Genomic DNA, 19,645 nt, shown 5'->3' on the forward strand with positions numbered 1-19,645 from the left:
CAGGCAAGCCAGCAGGATATTTTTGAGCTGGGCTTGTGTTTATTCAGAATAAAAAAAGGGTCGGAGCTGTCTTCTCTGCTCTATATTTCAGCACAGAAAAAAATCTTCACACACATTGCTACTGTGTTTAAACGAACTGTGCTATGCTCCCCTTACAAGGAGAAGAACTGAGTATGCAGTCTGATTTAGGGTGCTTTTCCTGTGGGTGTTTGACAATAGAAGCATACCATCACAAATCCAAGAAAATAAATTTATTAAACTTTGAAGGAAAAAAATCCACAGACATAAAGAAAGTTAAATATAAACTGCAGGACACAACTAGTCATACTAGTGAATAATGGCTTGTGTGGCCAGCAAAGTACCAAAATGACATTCGGAGACCGATTGAGGTATTTAGCTATTTTTGGCTATAGAAATGTTGTCAGCGTATTGTAAAATAGTAAGATAGTTTTCCCAAACACACAGTTTTTAGTTGAATTAGGTTCTACATTGATGAAACTGTCTATGAAACTAAATTATGTAGCTCTTAGAGAAAACCGTAGCAGCAAGGTAGCAGAAAATCTATTAAACATCTATTACAAAGTAACATGTTGAACTTTAAACACCCAATTCTAGCTTTTCACTGTCCTTCCTGCAAGAAAGAGGGAATTTAAAATTGCCAACTATTAAGCTTGTTTCCTAAAAAGGTATGGCAAATACTATTTAAGTTAAAGCTAACTTTAAAGTTTTATTAACCTTTAAAAAATACTTAAGTGAGAAGCATTCTTGAGTGAGATGAGTCTTCTCTTTTTGACAAACCTTTTGAGGAGCAATCCCAGTGCTCCTATGAATGATGTTTAGGTTATTAAGATATTGAACAATAACTTATAATTTACTCAGGCTGCTTCTTTTTCTTCTGACTACCCGCTTTAAGGCCAATCCACTCAGAGGGGAAGTAAAAAATGATGAAACTTCTTTTATTTAAGTAAATCCTATAAAAGATTTGGTAAGGAAGAAAGTTTCTGCTATGGGTTTAAATAAATTTTTTAGTTATCTTGGGGATTTAAAATCTTGTTTTTTCTCTTTTTTTGCTACCATGAATAATGAGTATGTGTCTGGCTATAGGCTGTGAAAGAAAAAGCTTTTTCTTGAACTTTTATTCCATGATCTGGTTAACTTCACTTCGACCAGTTTCAACTTACAAAATGCTTCTTGTACCTATTCCTTCCTTAGGTAAATATGAACTAAGAGACACTGTGGCCGAGGTTCTAAGGCTTGACTCTCATGATCTGAGCGCACTAAGAAACTCCTTCCCCGTGCACTGCAGTGATTAAGCATTCTGGGTCAATAGGAACCAGCTATGATTTCTATTCTCTTAGTATGCAGTGCTCTGACATGAACCAAAACTTGGGTAAGAAAAGCCTTTTTGTTCATTTGTGTTGTGGGTTTTTTTTTGTTTTTTTGGGTTTTTTTGGTTCATGATAAGTTGATCTGTGCAAACATTTTAAAGTTTTCTAAATTAACAAATATCTGTTTACAAATTCAGATAAGATGAACACATTCCAATAATGCAGCTAACTACAATCATTTTAGAATCATTTAAAGAGTTTTAGGAGGTATAAAAAGGGCCTTGTAAAAAACTAGTTTTTCTTCAGGTGCGTTGACCAAAGCATTAAACCAGCTTTAGACTGCAGTCACTACATTCTTTAGATGGGTCGGCATGAGCTACAGTACACCGTGTATAGTGTAATAGAAAATAGCCATGCTTAAAGTGTAAATTATTAAAAATACCTTTATCCATTTTATGTCAAAATAAATGTTTTACATATCCAAACTATTTCTTGTCTTCTTACCTAAAATTTTAGTTCCCAATTATTAAAAAAAAATTAGCCTGTGCTATGATTTGCATTCAATCGTCCTGAACTGCAAAAGCCACCTGATTTTTCGCTTTTTCAAAAAGCATGATTAACTATAGATTAAAAAACATAGCCATTCAATGCTTAGTAGCACAAAATTAACACCCACAATAACAAGACAATCACTGCCACTAAACAGTCTTTGAGACAATTCTTTAAAATATTTACAATTCACAACAAGAATATCTATCTGATGAAGGGTTCTTCTTCTTTTTCTTTAATATCATGTTTCAACACTTCAGGAAAAGCCATTTAGAATCCGTATCCCCCACCCTCAACTCCCACCCCCCTCCAAAAAATGTTTAAACATTGTTTTGGTTTAAGCATTCATGCCCTAGCCAACTCTTTGCTAGAGTAAATAGGTAACTCATTAAATATGTAGCTCATGGGAAATCGAAGAAAAGCTATGGCATGATTTTGTTCAGTTGGTCTGTGCTCACGTAGCCACATGATGAGAGAAACTCTTTGTCAGGCAAGGGCAGGGCAGTTGCATTGAGTACGAGGCCCTGTGGAGATTGTACTATATGAATGGAGGTATAGTCTGGGACAGGCAACTCAGAACTTGGAACACGTTCTGCTGTCCCAGACCTCCCAGCAGTAGTGGTAAGGCTTTCCGTGGTGATGTAAATGTCTTCCTGGTTAAAGCTTGGCTCTACATGTGATTCAACCTCGACATGAGGGGCCAGGGCGATGCACTTTTTAGCATCTGCCTCACAGAAGTAGGCGTTGTCCATGATGAAGTTTGCTTGGCAGGGTGAGACGACTTCTGGATGCATGTCACACTGGGAGATCCCAGCCTTATTCTTTTGGCCCGGGGAAAGGACCACACTCCCTGCTGGTGTAATGTCACTTACCTGGGCATAAAAGTCGATGTTTGCCAATGAACTTGGATTGCTGAGCTGTTGCTGTGTATGGCCAGCTTGATGAGTTGACTCAGTTTTGCCAATAAGAAGTGATCTTGGTTTGTTTTCCTCTCCTAGGATAACACTGGGCTGCTGGCTAGCAGGGGTAGCATCATTCGAAGGTGAGTTATTTAGATTCTTCTGGTCAAGGCACAAGCGATCTGCTTCCCCTTTCAACCTTTGTGGCTGAGCAACCTCTGAGGTACCATCACACATGTCATTGGCATTGAAATCAGTCTCCAGAATGTCAGGTTCATAACAGCTGGTACGTCCAGAGTCGTCATCCTTTGCCCCAAGGATATTAAGTGATTTTTCATGGTCATTGCTTAGAAGTCTGTCTGTGTCTGATCCTTCAGTCTTTTCATCGGGGTCATCAATATCTAGCTCAATAAATTCAACCCAAGAGTCATCATTGTAGAATTCGTGTTTATAGTTGTCATGAATGGCTAAGATTGTGTTCACCTCTTCTAATTTTCCTTCCTAGGAAATAGAAAATGAAGATCTATGAAAAACTCACAACAATTAAGTGATATAATAAATAACATTCAGAGACTAATTAGTAACAAAACCACATTAGTGAAGAACTTTTCTTTCTTTCTTTTTAAAAATTCTTTTCTATTATGGTTCATCACAGAATACCAAACATAGTTCTCCATGCTATACAGCAGGATGTTGTTTATCCATTCCATATATAATAGCTTGTATCTGCTAACCTCAACCTCCCATTCCATCCCTCCCCCAACCCCCTCCCCCTCGGCAACTACAAGTCTGTTCTCTATGCCTGTGAGTCTGTTTTTGTTTCATATGTAGATAGGTTCATTTGTGTCATATTTTAGATTCCACATATAAGTGATATCGTATGGTATTTGTCTTTCTCTTTGACTTACTTCACTTAGTATGACAATCTCTAGTTGCATCCATGTTGCTGCAAGTGGCATTATTTCATTCTTTTTTATGGCTGAGTAGTATTCCATTGTATATATGTACCACATCTTCTTTATCCATTCATCTTTCGATGGGCATTTAGGTTGTTTCTATGTCTTGGCTATTGTGAATAGTGCTGCTGTGAACATAGGGGTGCATGTATCTTTTTGGATTAGAGTTTTGTCTGGATATATGCCTAGGAGTGGGATTGCTGGATCATATGGTAATTCTATTTTTAGTTTTCTGAGGAACCTCTATATTGTTTTCCATAGAGGCTGTACCAACTTACATTCCAACAGTGTAGGAGTGTTCCCTTTTCTCCACACCCTCTCCATCATCTGTTATTTGTAGAGTTTTTAATGATGGCCATTCTGACTGGTGTGACGTGGTACCTCATTGTAGTTTTGATTTGCATTTCTCTAGTAATTAGCAATGTTGAGCATCTTTTCATGTGCCTATTGGACATTTGTATTTCTTCTTTGGAGAAATGCCTATTTAGGTCTTCTGCCCATTTTTCAATTGGGTTGTTTATTTGTATATTTTGGAAATAAAGCCCTTATTGGTCTCATTGTTTGAAAATACTTTCTCCCATTCTGTAGGTTGTCTCTTTGTTTATGGTTTCTTTTGCTGTGCAAAAGCTGGTAAGTTTGATTAGGTCCCATTTGTTTCTTTTTGTTTTTATTTCTATTGCTTTGGGAGACTGACTTAAGAAAACATTGGTATGATTTATGTCAGAGAATGTTTTGCCTATGATCTGTCCTAGGAGTTTTGTGGTGTCATGTCTTAAGTCTTTAAGCCACTGTGAGTTTATTTTTATGTATGGTGAGAGGGTATGTTCTAACTTCATTGATTTCCATATGGCTGTCCAAGTTTCCCAGCACCACTTGTTGGAGAGACTGTCTTTTTCCTATTGTATATTCTTTCCTCCTTTGTTGAAGATTGACTATAGGTGTGTGGGTTTATTTCTGGGCTCTCTATTCTGTTTCATTGACCTATATGTCTGTTTTTTGTGCCAATGCCCCTGTAGCTTTGTAGTATTGTCTGAAGTCTGGGAGGGTTATGCCTCCTGCTTTGTTCTTTTTCTTCAGGATTGCTTTAGCAATTCTGGGTCTTTAATAGTTCCATATAAATTTTAGGATTATTCTAGTTCTGTGAAAAATGTCATGGGTAATTTGATAGGGACTGCATTAAATCTGTAGTTTGCTTTGGGCTGTATGACCATTTTAACAATGTTAATTCTTCCAATCCATGAGCATGGGATATCCTTCCATTTCTTTGACTCACCTTCAGTTTCCTTTATTAATGTTTTATAGTTCTCAGCATATAAGTCTTTTACCTCCACAGTCAGGTTTATTCTCAAGCATATTTTATATTTTTGGGTGAGATTTTAAATAATATTGTTTGTTTACATTCCCTTTCTGATATTCTGTTGTTAGTGTAAAGAAATGCAACCGGTTTCTATATGTTAATCTTGTATCCTGCTACTTTGCTGAATTTGCTTATTATTTCTAGTAGTTTTTTTGTGGATTCTTTAGGGTTTTCTATATAGTATGTCATCTGCATAAAACGACAATTTTGCCTCTTCCCTTCCAATTTGGATACTTTTTATTTCTTTTTCTTGTCTGATTGCTATGGCTAGGACTTCCAATACTATGTTAAATAGAAGAGGTAAGAGTGGGCATCCTTGCCTTGTTCCAGATTTTAGTGGGAAGTCTTTCAGCTTTTCACCATTGAGTATTATATTGGCTGTGGGTTTGTCATAGCTTTTACTATGTTGAGATATGTTCCCTGTGTACCCACTTTGGTAAGAGTTTTTATCATGAATGGATGTGGAATTTTGTCAAATGTTCTTTCTGCATCTTTTGAGATGATCATGTGGTTTTTGTCTTTTCCTTTGTTTACGTGATGTATCACATTGATTTGTGTATGCTGAACCATGCTTGTGAACTTGGGATGACTCTTGGTCATGGTGTATGATCTTTTTTTATGTGTTGTTGGATTTTGTTGAGAATTTTTGCGTCTATATTCATCAAAGATATTGGCCTGTAATTTTCTTTTTTGGTGGTGTCTTTGTCTGGTTTGGGTATCAGGGTGATGGTGGCTTCATAGAATGTCTTTGGGAGTGTTCCCTCCTCTTCAATTCTTTGGAAGAGTTTGAGAAGGACTGGTGTGAGTTCTTCTTTGTATGTTTGGTAGAATTTGCCTTTGAAGCCATCTGGTCCTGGATTTTTGTTTGTAGGGAGTTAATTACATATTCTATTATTTCACCTCTAATGATCAGTCTGTTCAAATTATCTACTTATTGTTGATTCAATTTTGGTGGGCTGTATGTTTCTAGAAACTTGTCCTTTTCTTCTAGGTTGTTGAATTTGTTGAGATATAATTGGTCATAGCATTCCCTTATGGTTTCTGTATTACTGTGGTATCAGTTGTTATGTCTCCTTTTTCATTTCTTATTTTGTTTATTTGGGTTCTCTCTCTTTTCTTCTTGGTGAGCCTGGCCAGGGGTTTGTCAGTCTTGTTTACCCTTTCAAAGAACAAGCTCTGGGTTTTATTGATTTTTTTCTATTTTTTAATCACTTTTATTTATTTCCTCTCTGATCTTGATTATTTCCATCCTTCTGCTGATTTTAGGTTCTGTTTGTTCTTTTTCTACTTCTTTTAAGTGGTAGATTAGGTTGTTTATCTGAGACTTTTCTTGTTTTTTTGAGGAAGGCCTGTATCACTATGAACTTCCCTCTAGGAATTGCTTTTGCTGCATCCCATAGATTTTCATGGTAATTTTTCTCAAGGTATTTTTAAATTTACTCTTTGATTTCATTGTTGACTGATTGGTTTTTTAGTAGCATATTGTTTGGTAATCGTTTTTTTAGTAGCATATTGTTTAGTCATCATTTTTTCTGTGGTTGATTCCTAGTTTCATGCTGCTGTGGTCAGAAAAGATGCTTGAGATAATTTCTATACTCAAGTTTGTTGAGGTCTGTTTTGTACCCTAGTATGTGGTCAATCCTAGAGAATGTTCCATGTGCACTCGAAAAGAATGTATATTCTGTTTTTTTGGATGTAATGTCCTAAAAATATCAATTAGGTCTATCTGTTCTATTGTATCATTTAGGATCTCTGTTGCCTTATTTTCTTTCTAGAAGATCTGTGCACTGATGTGAGTGGGGTGTTAAAGTCTCCTACTATTATTGTATTCCTGTCAATTTCTCCCTTTATGTCTGTTAGTATTTGTTTTATGTATTTGGGTGCTCCTATATTAGGTGCATATATGTTGATGAGTGTAAAAGTGTCCTTCTTTATTTTTCTTTATGGCCTTTGTTTTAAAGTCTATTCTGTCTGATACGTGTATTGTGATCCCCACCTTGTCATTTCCATTTGCATGAAATATCTTTTTCCATCTCCTCACTTTCAATCTGTGTCCTTTGCTCTAAAGTGGGTCTCTTGTAGGCAGCATATTGTAGGCTCTTGTTTTTTTTGTCCAATCTTCCTCTCTGTGTCTTTTGATTGGAGCATTTAGTCCATTGACATTAAGGTAATTATTGATAGATATGTATTTATTGCCATTTTAAGCCTTGCTTTCCTGTTGATTTTTTATTTCTTCTTTGTCCCTTTTTTCTTTTTGTTTTTCCCTTTTGTGGTTTGATGATTTTCTTTTGTATTGTACTTCTTTTTGGTTTTTGTGAGTCTATTGTATGTTTTTGATTTGTGGTTACCTTGTTTCTCAAGTATGTAAACCCCATCCTATAGCTATTGATACTTGCCTTAGACTGGTAATCATATAGGCTCAAACACATTCTAGAAAATGATAAAAAAAAATTTACACTTTCTTACTCTTCTCCCCCACATTATATGATTTTGATGTCCTCTTTTACATCTTCATGTTCATCCTTTTGCTGTTCACTGTGGTTATCATAAATTTCACAGAAATTTATTTTGATTTTTTTAAAATCCGTGTACTGGCTTATTTAGGTGATTTTCTTTCCAATTGTGATTTTCTCTTTCCTATATATTCTTCTTTTCTATTTACAGAAGACCTTTCAATATTTCCTTTAGGATAGGTTTAGTATTGCTGTATTCTTTTTGTTTTTGCTTGTCTAAGAAATTCTTTCTCGCTCCTTCTATTGTAAATAATAATCTTGCTGGGTAGAGTATCCTAGGTTGCAGTTTTTTCCCCTTCAGGACTTTGAATGTATCTTGCCACTTCCTTCTGGCCTGCAAAGTTTCTGTACAGAAATCAGCTGATAGCCTTATGGGGGTTCCCTTGTAATTAACTTTTCTCTTGCTGCCTTTAGAATCCTCTCTTTAACTTTTGCCATTTTAATTATAATTTTGGTGTAGGTCTGTTTGGTTTTACCTTGTTTGGGACCCTCTGCTTCCTGTACCTGGATATGTTTCTTTCTTTACGTTTGGGAAGTTTTCAGCTTCCCAAATACATTTTCAATACCCTTTTCTCTTTCTTCCCATTCTGGGGTCTCTATTATGCATAGATTGGCATGCTTTATATTATCCCATAGGTCTCTTATATTGCTTTCATTTTTTTTTCATTTGGCTTTCTGTCTGCTGTCTTGATTGGGTGATTTCCATTATTCTGTCTTCCAGGTCATTTACTCAGTTTTATGTATTATTCATTCTGCTATTCATTGCCTTTAGTTCAGTTTTCATCTTGGCAAATGAGTTTTAAAATTTTTTGGTTCCTTTTTATAGTTTCTAGTTCCTTTTTATAGTACTCTGCATTTCTGTCAATAGCATTTCTTAATTCCTTCAGTATTTTCATTATCTCCTTTTTGAATTCGGTGTCTGTCTATTAGACTGAAGAGGTCTGTTTCATTGTTCTTTCAGGGGAATTCTCTTGGTCTTTTAACTGGGAGTGGTTCCTCTGCTTCTTCATTTTACCTTATATTTCTCTTATTCTGTGAGTTTAGGAGAAACAATAATCTACTGTGGTCTTGGAGGGCTATTTATATGTGGGAGTGTCCCGGTGTAGTTTGTGTGGATTTAATATTTTGGTGCAAGGGCTGTTTTTAGTATTGATGCCTGTCACCTCTTTCCTCAGCATGTGCTGGCCATTATTCTCTTGATAGGGCGTGTGCAGATGCGGTGGCTGGTGCCTGGTCCTGGCATTCTCTGTGGTGGTAGCAGCTCATGCGCAGCCCTGGAGCACACAATGGGAGGTGGCTCACAACTACTCCTGGAATCTGCGAGGGTGGTGGTGGTAGCTCATGACAGCTCTTAAAGCATGGGGGTTGGGGGTGGTGGTGGCTTGTGATCGCTCCTGTAGCTTGTGTAGGCAGTGTCCTGCAACCTGAGAGCACATGCAGGGAGAAAGGCTGCAATGGCAGGTCTTGCCTCTCCTCTCGCACACCACCCAAACAATGGTACCTGGCCTCTAAGGTAGCCCAGGCTTCCTCTGCGTACATCCTCTGGTGCAGTTGCACCAAACTCCAGCCCCTTCAGGCTCTTTCTGCACAGCCCACCACCTGAGTCCTCTCCCTGGATCTAATCTCTGAAGCCTGAGCTTCAGCACCCGGTCCCTGCCGACACTGATGGATGTGTGTCTCCGGCCGGGGAGTGCTGAGCGGTGGCACTGACTGTCTGCCAGTCTCTCTCCATTCTAGCTGCTGCAAAACCAGTTCCTGCATTCTCCTCCAAGGCTCTAAAACTCCCACTCTGTCCTGGCTGATCTCCATGATGGTGAGGGGACTTCCCAGGGTGCAGGCACCTTTCCTCTTTCACAGCTCTCTCCCAAGGGGTGGGGTGCAGGTCCCTTCCCAATTCCTTTCTTTTCTTTTGTCCTACCTGGTTACACAGAAATTTTCTTGCCCTTTTAGAGGTCTGACATCTTCTGCCAGCGTTCAGTAGATATTCCGTGAAGATGTGTTCCACATGAAGATGTGTTTTTGATGTATTTGTGTGAGGCAGTGAGCTTCACATTCTACTACTCTGCCATCTTGATCCAGTAGTCAAGAACTTTTAAATACGTAAGACATTTTCATAATTTTGAGATGTATTATTTAAAAACTTTTTTTCCAGAAGGAATACAAAAAATAAAATGTAATACATATAGCTTGCAAAAGGTCTCAACATAAGACATTATTGTTCAGGTATCATTTAATTAGTGTTATGTATAACTTAAGATAATTTATTAATTACCTTGAGGAGATCTGGATCAATTCCTTTAATCTTTGGAACTGGAACTGGGGGTAGAATCAACATCTTAATCCTTGAAAACAAAATTTTGTTTTGATGTCAGTTATACGTTCTCATTTCAAAAGATAGAAATAAAATGTTGACAGTATTGTTGACAGTATTATTAAAGTAACAGAAAATTTGGAATAAGTATAATCTGAGAAAGAGGAAAGCATTAAGCAGTAAATAACAAGGCAAAACTATAGAAGAAAAAAAGAATAAAAAAAAAACCAACAAAAAACCCTCATCTGAAACCAATTTAAGTAAAATGCAGTTTTCTTATAACTTTTCTTTTATAATGTCTTTTATTGATAAGACAGTCTTAGTATTGGAAGTTAGAAATTTAATTCCATCTGAAGCCAATTTCCATGTCAGTTATAAGGGAGGTAATTTTAATATACATCTCATCTGTAATTTGTAGAGGAAGGGAAGGGGAGGAGAAAGAGCCAATTTATGTGGAGCCAACATTATCTGTACCCTTAAAAAAGAGTGGGTTGGTATAAGTTCATACCACAAATCTACATGAATTATAAGATTATCCAAGGCAATCTCATTAACCAGGGTGTTATTGCACAGTTCATTTCAGTTAGGACAGACTAAATTTGAACTATCTCTAATCAGTATGGATTTGTGTACACAAGTCTATGATGCACTTAAAATTTCTGTTCCAAATATTTAAGTTACTTATTGACCATAATTCATTTCAATATCTATCCTGCTTGTCTTGTGCCTGATTGTATCCCCGGCACTTAGAACAATTCCTGGCACAGAGAAGGTGCTCAATAAACCATTTCTTGAATAAGTTTGAGTAAGTCATTTATTTATTTCATTAATAGTGTAACTAGAGTTTTTGTTTTAAAGTCAACATTGTGGCTGTGGAATAAAGCTCAGATACTACTATAAACCACTGATGAAAGAAATCAAAGATGACACAAACAGATGGAGAGATATACCATGCTCCTGGATTGGAAGAATCAATACTATGAAAATGACTATGCTACCCAAAGCAATCTATAGGCTCAGTGCAATCTCTGTCAAATTATCAATGGCATTTTTCACAGATTTAGAACAAAAAATTATGCAATGTGTGTGGAAGCACAAAAGACCCCAACTGGCCAAAGCAATATGGAGAATGAGAAACAGAGCTGGAGGAATCAGGCTCCCCGACTTCAGACTATACTACAAAGCTACAGTAATCAAGACAGTATGGTACTGGCACAAAAACAGAAATACAGATCAATGGTACAGGATAGAAAGCCCAGAGATAAACGCATGCACCTATGGTCACCTAATCTATGACAAAGGAGGCAAGTATATACAATGGACACAAGACAGCCTCTTCAATAAATGGTGCTGGGAAAACTGGACAGCTACATGTAAAAGAAAACGTGAAATAAGAACACTCCCTAACACCATACACAAAAATAAACTCAAAGTGGATTAAAGACTAAATGTAAGACCTGACACTATAAAACCCTTAGAGGAAAACACAGGCAGAACACTCTTTGACATAAATCACAGCAGGATCTTTTATGACCCACCTTCTAGAGTAATGAAAATAAAAACAAACAAATGGGACCTAATGAAACTTAAAAGCTTTTGCACAGCAAAGGAAACCATAAGACAAAAAGACAACACACAGAATGGGAGAAAATATTTGCAAATGAAGCAATGGACAAAGGATTAATCTCCAAAATATACAAACAGCTCATGCAGCTCAATATCAAAAAGACAACCCAATCAAAAAATGGGCAGAAGACCTGAACAGACATTTCAGCAAAGAAGACATACAGATGGCCAAGAGGCACATCATAAGCTGCTCAGCATCACTAATTATTAGAGAAATGCAAATCAAAACTACAATGAGGTATCACCTCACACCAGTCAGAATGGCCATCATCACATATCTACAAACAATAAATGCTGGAGAGGGTGTGGAGAAAAGGGAACCCTCTTGCACTGTTGGTGGGAATGTAAATTGGTACAGCCACTATGGAGAACAGCATGGAGGTTCCTTAAAAAACTAAAAATAGAACAACCGTATGCCCCAGCAATCCCACTACTGGGCATATACCCTGAGAAACCATAATTCAAAAAGATTCATGTACCACAATGTTCATTGCAGCACTATTTACAATAGCCAGGACATAGAAACAACCTAAATGTCCAATGAAAGACAAATGGATAAAGAAGATGTGGTACATATATACAATATTACTCAGCCATAAAAGTGAACAAAATTGGGTCATTTGTAGAGATGTGGATGGACCTAGAGTCTGCCATACAGAGTGAAGTAAGTCAGAAAGAGAAAAACAAATATTGTATATTAATGCATATATGTGGAATCTAGAAAAATGGTACAGATGAACCTATCTGAAGGGCAGGAATAGAAAGGCAGACGTGGAGAATGGACGTGTGGACACAGTGGGGAAGGGGAGGGTGGGATGAATTGGGAGATTAGGTTTGACATCAATACACTACCATGTGTAAAATAGATAGCTAGTGGGAACCTGCTGTATAGCACAGGGAGCTCAGCTCGGTGCTCTGTGATAACCTAGATGGGTGGGATGGGGGGGAGGGAGGTCCAAGAGGGAGGGGATATATAGATATACATATAGCTGATTCAGTTCACTGTACACGAGAAACTAACAACATTGTAAGGCAATTATACTTCAATTAAAAGAAAAAAATTAACATTGTGGCTCTGGAATAAAGCTCAGAGATTATCCATTCCAATCTGAGTTTTGGGTATCAGCTGATAGTCTACTTAGTGTGAATGAACGTTTTTTGCATGTTTCTACCACCTTTTTATATAATCCAAGGAATAAGCCAAATTCCGTAAGTTGTGTTTGAGTAGACTCCACTAGGTTTACTCTGTGGGATGGTGTTAAATTGTTACTGATGAACAGAAGTTATAGAAAAAATTCATGTTATTAATAACTGCTACCATTTTTGAATGCTTCTGATAAACCACTACGAGATGTATCTTGCACTAGACTCTGGGCCGGCAAATTACGGTCTATGGGCCAAATGTGGTCTGCCCTCTGTTTTTGTAAATAAAGTTTTATTGGAACATGGTCATGGTCATTTTACATATTATCTATGTAAAATAGTTTGCATATCATCTATGGCTGCTTTCATGCCACAGTGGCAGAGCTGAGTAGTGGTGACAGAGATTGCATAGCCTAGAAAGCCTAAAAATTTACTGTTTGGTCATTTTTAAAACAACTTTGTCAACCCTTGCACTAAACATTTCATTTAATCCTTACCACTACCAGGGAGGCAGAAGACATTATCTGTGGAAAGATTTAGATATTTAAGGAACATGTTCAAATCACACACTAATACTTGGCTCAGCTGGCGCTCAAATCCAAAGCAGCTGACTCCAAAACCTGGGCCCTGTCGCGCTGATGGGTTAAACTTGGTTCTGCATCTCTAAATGAATAGTTCACAGGTTCAAACACATAGAAAAATGCAACAAAACCCGTTACAGGAGGCAAAGTTTCCTAAATGTCTAACGCTTTACTTTGTATGGGTGCCTCTTTTTTTTTTGAAGAGGATGATGCATTTAGGTACTTGTTGATAGCTTTCTAGGAGTTGTGGTTGACTTTAGGCCAGGGGGGCAGACCCTGCAGCTTGGAGGACCCAAGCCAGTCATGCAATTGAATATAGCGGGCCTGGTACAAAGTCATAGGGAGGGATGGGAATGGTGACAGAGAACATATGCCCTTTGCAAATGGGATGGTTGTTGCACATGTTGCCATGCAGAAATATCAGCCCAGTTTCACTAGATCTGTTTTTAAAGGTAATCTGGTAATCTGGATTTTTGTGTGAAAATTCCCTGTTTTATAAACACTTTGCAGGAAAACCTTTACTCCAAAATCAAAAGAACATAAAACAACAAAACATGGATCTGTGGGCTGAATTTGGCTTTCTGGTTGCCAGTTTGTCACTTCTGTTTTATGTTGATTCAGTTATTTCTTCCTGGATTAGTCATAGCTTGAAGGCTGGAGTAGGTCATATGGTGGGAGCCACAGAGTGTAGAATAACGATAAACTGGCATGAAACTACGTTTCTGATTTTTCTATCATTTTATTCAAATCCAAATTACACTATAAATTTTGCTAGAGTTGACTCAATGATCTGGACTAAGAAAGGGAGCAGTGGCTTGGTTTGTGAACTAACAAAACCTCAAGCAAAGAGCACCTGAAGTCCTTTACAGTCCTGAAGTTCTGGGGTAAACTGGCATAGCCCCTCATTCTTTGAGTTTCATTTTAATTGTTCTTTCCACACTTGCTGTCAGCTATTTTCTACCATTTCCTACTTTCATTAGAACATGGAAATTTAGACAATGATAAGGGTTTTTATGGGTACATGAAAAAAGAAAGGTTAATTGTTTTCCACGGAAAACTTAATTTAGAACAGGAAATTTGGCAGTACAAATAGATTTCCAAAATTTTTCCCAATTTGGTGATTTTGACCAAGCGTCATAGTTAAGAACTTCATTATTCATAGAAAACACTCTTTTAGACAAAGGTTAATATATTTCCTTTGAAATTCTATTTGGAGGATTATTTTTTCTTTCAAATATTGTTAACTAATGTAATTTTAAGCAACATAACAAATTTGCTTGGTCTTCATGATGACTCGAAATTGACAACTAATGTTAAAAGTAAATTCCGTTATGTACATAGTGGGTTTATCTACTGCAGGTACACATAAATTAGCCCATCGCCTAACTGTACAGATCAGTGAATTCAAATTAATCAACAGAATAATTTGACTCCTTTGCTGTTGGCATTGCTTAAATATATAAATTACTTAAAATCCTAAATAATTATTTACTTATTTGCTAACTCCCCCCCCCCACAACTGAAAAGTGTGTTATCCTGCTTTATAATACTTGTGTTTCTAAGATAGTAATGTTGCTAGAAAGTTAGATAGAAAATAAAATTCTACAGAGGGAATTTTGTTTTCTCCTGAGCTTAATTATAAAATTGGAGATTAACCCTTCCTACATTCACTTGGAGACTTTTAGCATGCTTGACACTCTGGAACTCTAGAATTCTGAGAATTCTTCTCTCTACTGAAACTCTATTTTGATGTTTACAAATACTATACAGCTTCAAAATACAAATTAAAAAGCGTTTACAATATATTCACATAGATCCTATTCTGATTTGTAGATGCGTCTTGGCTTCACCTGGAGACTTGTCTTTAGTCCTAGCTAGAGTAACCAACTGTCTTGGTTTGCCTGGACACAGGACTTTCAGTGCTAAAACCAGGGAAGTCTCAGGCAAACAGAGTGTTAGCTACCCTAATTCTAGGAGAAGGGGCAAGATTAACCCATGGGACTTAAAGAATATTCTAAACTACCATATGACCCAGTAATCCCACTACTGGGCATATACCCTGAGAAAACCATAATTCAAAAAGAGTCTGTACCACAATGTTCATTGCAGCTCTATTTACAATAGCCAGGAGATGGAAACAACCTAAGTGTCCATCATCGGATGAATGGATAAAGAAGATGTGGCACATATATACAATGGCATACTACTCAGCCATAAAAAGACATGAAACTGAGTTATTTGTAGTGAGGTGGATGGACCTAGAGTCTGTCCTACAGAGTGAAGTAAGTCAGAAAGAGGAAAACAAATACCGTATGCTAACACACATATATGGAATCTAAAAAAAAAAAGGTTCTGAAGAACCTAGGGGCAGGACAGGAATAAAGATGCAGACATAGAGAATGGACTTGAGGACACGGGGAGGGGTAAGGGTAAGCTGGGACGAAGCGAGAGAGTGGCATGGACTTATATACACTACCAAATGTAAAATAGATAGCTAGTGGGAAGCAGCCGCATAGCACAGGGAGATCAGCTCGGTGCTTTGTGACCTAGCGGGGTGGGATATAGGGAGGGTGGGAGGGAGGGAGACGCAAGAGGGAGGAGATATGGGGATATACATATGCATATAGCTGATTCACTTTGTTATACAGCAGAAACTAACACACCGTTGTAAAGCAATTATACTCTGATAAAGACGTTTAAAAAAAAATATTCTAAATGTAAGAAAACTGGCGACCAGTACCAGTAACTTTTCCTATGTTTTGTATTAAAAGTTCCTGTAGTCTGTACTGAGTTTCTTTCAAGAATGAAAATAGAATAATTAGCCTTTACAGCTTAAGGGAAATTTAAAGGTCATATAATCCAACACCCTCAAATTACCCATGAGAACATGGAGGCCTAGAGAGATTAAGGGACTCAAATGAGATTAAACAGCAGTGGCAGAATAATAACTGGAACCTGCCTTTTGACTGCAAGAGAATGCAGAATGGAATCTCTTCAAGCTTAGAATTTTATCTGTGTTGACAAAAGCAGATGAAATACCAAATCATAACTATCCAAGCAATTTCAATAAAACCCAAATTTACTTAAAATCATCATCATATGAAGTCAAAAAAGGTTTTATTAGATTGAATTATCTAGGTGCTTTAGTTTACCACTTAAATTTCCTCTTACATTAGGACTGTGTCAGACTCAGCCAAAGCCTCACTGCTGCCTTATGGTCCTGGAATAAATGAGCCAATTTTTTCAGAACTTTGAGGAGGTACATATCACAAGGTGTATAGTCACTAGCCTCAGCCTCTTAATGTCCTATGCAACTTTCCAGATAGAACTGAGACCTGTGATGTCTCTATGATGAACACAACAAAGTGGTAAATGTATAACTGGACATAACGTTTCACTGGGTTGAAATATTTCACTCATGATTCACAAAAGAAAACATCAAACAATAAATGGAAACATGTATGTTTGCTAAATAACTGGCAAAAACATATCAAAGTATGTTATATCACACTTACCTTTGTTGTTTAGAAAATATGCATAAAAATAATGTCACCATTAGTCCAAATGTTCCAAAGATAATAAATAAGAACCATGGAAACCGGAAATCTGAAAAACATAAGAACAACATCTCACTCACAGAACTATGAATAGTTGAAGTTTACATTTCACTCTCCTGTTCCACATAAAAAAACTTCCTAATTTGTATTCATCTAGTAGAGTCAGTGATTTCATTTGATAACCACTGAAATAGACTGCAATGACTCAGGAGTATTTTCTGTTCCAAGAACACCTCTATCCACTTCCTCAGATCCTTTCATGTACCAAAAAAAGAAAATCAAAGTAAAGAAACAGCATACAGTTTAAGCACAATCCATGTTTATACAAACAAACTGCTTTAAGCATCTTATGTATTCAGGCTTTGTCATTAAAATGCTTCAGCTCTAGGAAAAATTGATGCCTGTTAATATACTACTTTTCCTAAGTAATGTCCACTTGGTTCTTTTTTTTTTTTAAAGGTGTGGTGATATTTTTTAGCCTCCAGATTGGGGATCCATCAAAGTTTTACTTTTGAATCATTACTGAAACTTTTTAGACATGCAGGGCATACATTTTCTGCTTAAATGTTGCTTAAAAATATGCTTAAAAATATTGTTTGACAGAAGAAGATCAGTACTAGGACTCCCATCTTTAGATTTTAGTATAATTTGTAGCAAATTTGTGGGCGTCTGTAAAACTTCTATTTCATTTCTCAAGAACAAGTGCCGCAGTGGCAGAGGTTGACTGCTTTTAAGGTGGAATTTACCTTAACGTTGCTTTATGAAAGTAGGCTTTTATGCTGTAATATTTTATTTATTTTCTTATTCAGTTATTAAAAGCCCCAAGGGAGACGTTAGGCATATTATAAAGAATTAGTGGGGGAAAGAATATCATTTTTTTGTATGTTGTGGTACCTATAATTTTATATCAATGATATACTCAGGAACATAATATAAAGCGAGTTTAATTTTTTTCTTTTTTAACAGAGAAGAAAAGCTTGTTTAAAAAATGTTTTTGTTAAGGAATTAAATGCCATCACAATAAGGTTAAAGGGCATGTGGCAAATGTGCTTTTAACCTGAATTTCATTGTATCAAGTATCATTTGAAACAACAAGTCTGTTGAATAGAGTGTAGAAAAGATGGTGCTATAGACATTTTCATTTGTGTTATATAGTATCACAGATTCTACCTGTACTGTAAGTGCAGAAATATAAATTTAATTTCTCTGTAGCTTGTGACTGTTTCGTTAACAAACCTCAGACCCTCATGTGGCACTGTAAACCTTCTGTTTTTAATGGGGATGAGTTATAGCCAATTCCCATTTGGGAGTGATAATACTTTATACACTTACTATTCATTGTTAAGCAGCCTTCTTTATTTCTGTATCCAAAAATTTAAATTCTTTTATTCTGGATTCATAGGTCTCATTTCTTTAAACTATATGTTTATATTTCTTTTATACAGGATCTTCAAATATTCCTTGTCACTCTTGAGCGTATCTAGCACACGATTTATTAAGCCTTCCTCCAGGTAAAAGCCACACCCAAACTTTCTAAAACCAATAAACACCTGCCATTGACTACTTATGCTGACTCAATATTAGGAATTCTCTAAGATGCCACATAGATAGCCATCCATCCAGATTCAGAATTTCTTCACTGTGTGTGTATATGAGAAACATTTTTTTCTGATTATAAGTGCAAAACAAACTCATAGAAAATACTAGAAATACAGAAACAAGGAAATAAAGAAATGAAGAAAAGAATCACCTGAAATTCTGTTATCCAGAGATATCCCACCCCCTCCATCAATAGCTTAGTGTATCTTCTGCTCTTTAACTTGCACCTACCCCATGACTTTTCCTGAATAATTCAAAAATGAAATCCTCCTTCCTCTTTTGTAACGGAGAGTACCTGTTACAGGCAGTGAACTCAAGGTCCCTCATCCTGACAATTGATGCTAATGTATCTTGATCTGGACAACACCCTAACAATCCCTGTATATTGACAAAAACCATGTTGGCTTCCATCTTAATCTCTTAGGTTTACCTTCTTCACATGCAAACGGTCTCATCTGAGGAAGTGTTACAAAGAGCACCTCACTGAACTCGCCATATTTTTCAGAGTTTCGTTGTCTGGATCTCACACGCACTTCATACTCTTTATCCAGTCTCAATGAGTACACTGGAACTGATGTTGACAATACAGGGTCCATCTTTCAAGACAAAATATAAAACTTACTGGTTAGAGAGTCAACAACTCAATGCAATAAGCTTTATGAGGTGTTTCTAAATTCGTATTCAAAATGAATTTCTGTAAAGTAGGCAATGTTTTAAAATGCGCTGGTGGAGTTTGCTATTTAGAGAAAGATCAAGGCAAATAACTTAGTAACACAACATTGTAAATTAACTATACTTCAATTAAAAAATGGTAAAAAAAAGAATTTTGTTAAATGGGGAGTAGTCTTCAAATTTATTTTGGTATAAACACAAAGATATGATAGACTTGTTTAAAGAAATGCAGCTATATCTTTGCATTAGGCTGTCAGATATTCTACTCAGATCAAAGCATAATAGAATTATAGTGAATGGCAGAATTATAAAGATTACAGATACATTGCCTACCCTTTGGGATATTGCATTCTTATATAAAGACATCAGAACAGAAAGAAACACACATATTTCCTATATCTGTATCTGTTCTTTGGAAATCCTGGGTAGTCATTCATATGATCACAGAATTGGAGAGTGTCCTAGAAAAATCATAGTTGTCTTAATTAAACTTTCAAACAATTCTATCAGCTTGCTCTAGAAGGCTTAAAGCCACCTCAAAATAGTTTGCTATT

General features: G+C 36.6%; 1 protein-coding gene across 6 annotated transcripts in view; it reads right to left on the reverse strand.

The window, feature by feature from the left end:
* Positions 1 to 236: 236 nt before the first annotated feature.
* GHR (growth hormone receptor) overlaps positions 237 to 19,645 on the reverse strand; it is a 283,086-nt gene continuing 263,677 nt past the window's right edge. For all 6 annotated transcript variants that reach the window (XM_049708184.1, XM_049708182.1, XM_049708185.1 and 3 more), the window contains 4 exons: positions 18,850 to 19,015; positions 16,779 to 16,869; positions 9,875 to 9,944; positions 237 to 3,277 (listed from right to left, as the gene is read on the reverse strand). In XM_049708184.1, coding sequence (XP_049564141.1) covers positions 2,300 to 3,277; positions 9,875 to 9,944; positions 16,779 to 16,869; positions 18,850 to 19,015 — 1,305 coding nt within the window. In that variant the 3' untranslated portion in view covers positions 237 to 2,299. The remainder of the gene's footprint in view (positions 3,278 to 9,874; positions 9,945 to 16,778; positions 16,870 to 18,849; positions 19,016 to 19,645) is intronic.

Source organism: Orcinus orca, chromosome 3 (assembly GCF_937001465.1).
Source record: "Orcinus orca chromosome 3, mOrcOrc1.1, whole genome shotgun sequence".
NCBI classification, from domain to species: Eukaryota; Metazoa; Chordata; class Mammalia; order Artiodactyla; family Delphinidae; genus Orcinus; species Orcinus orca.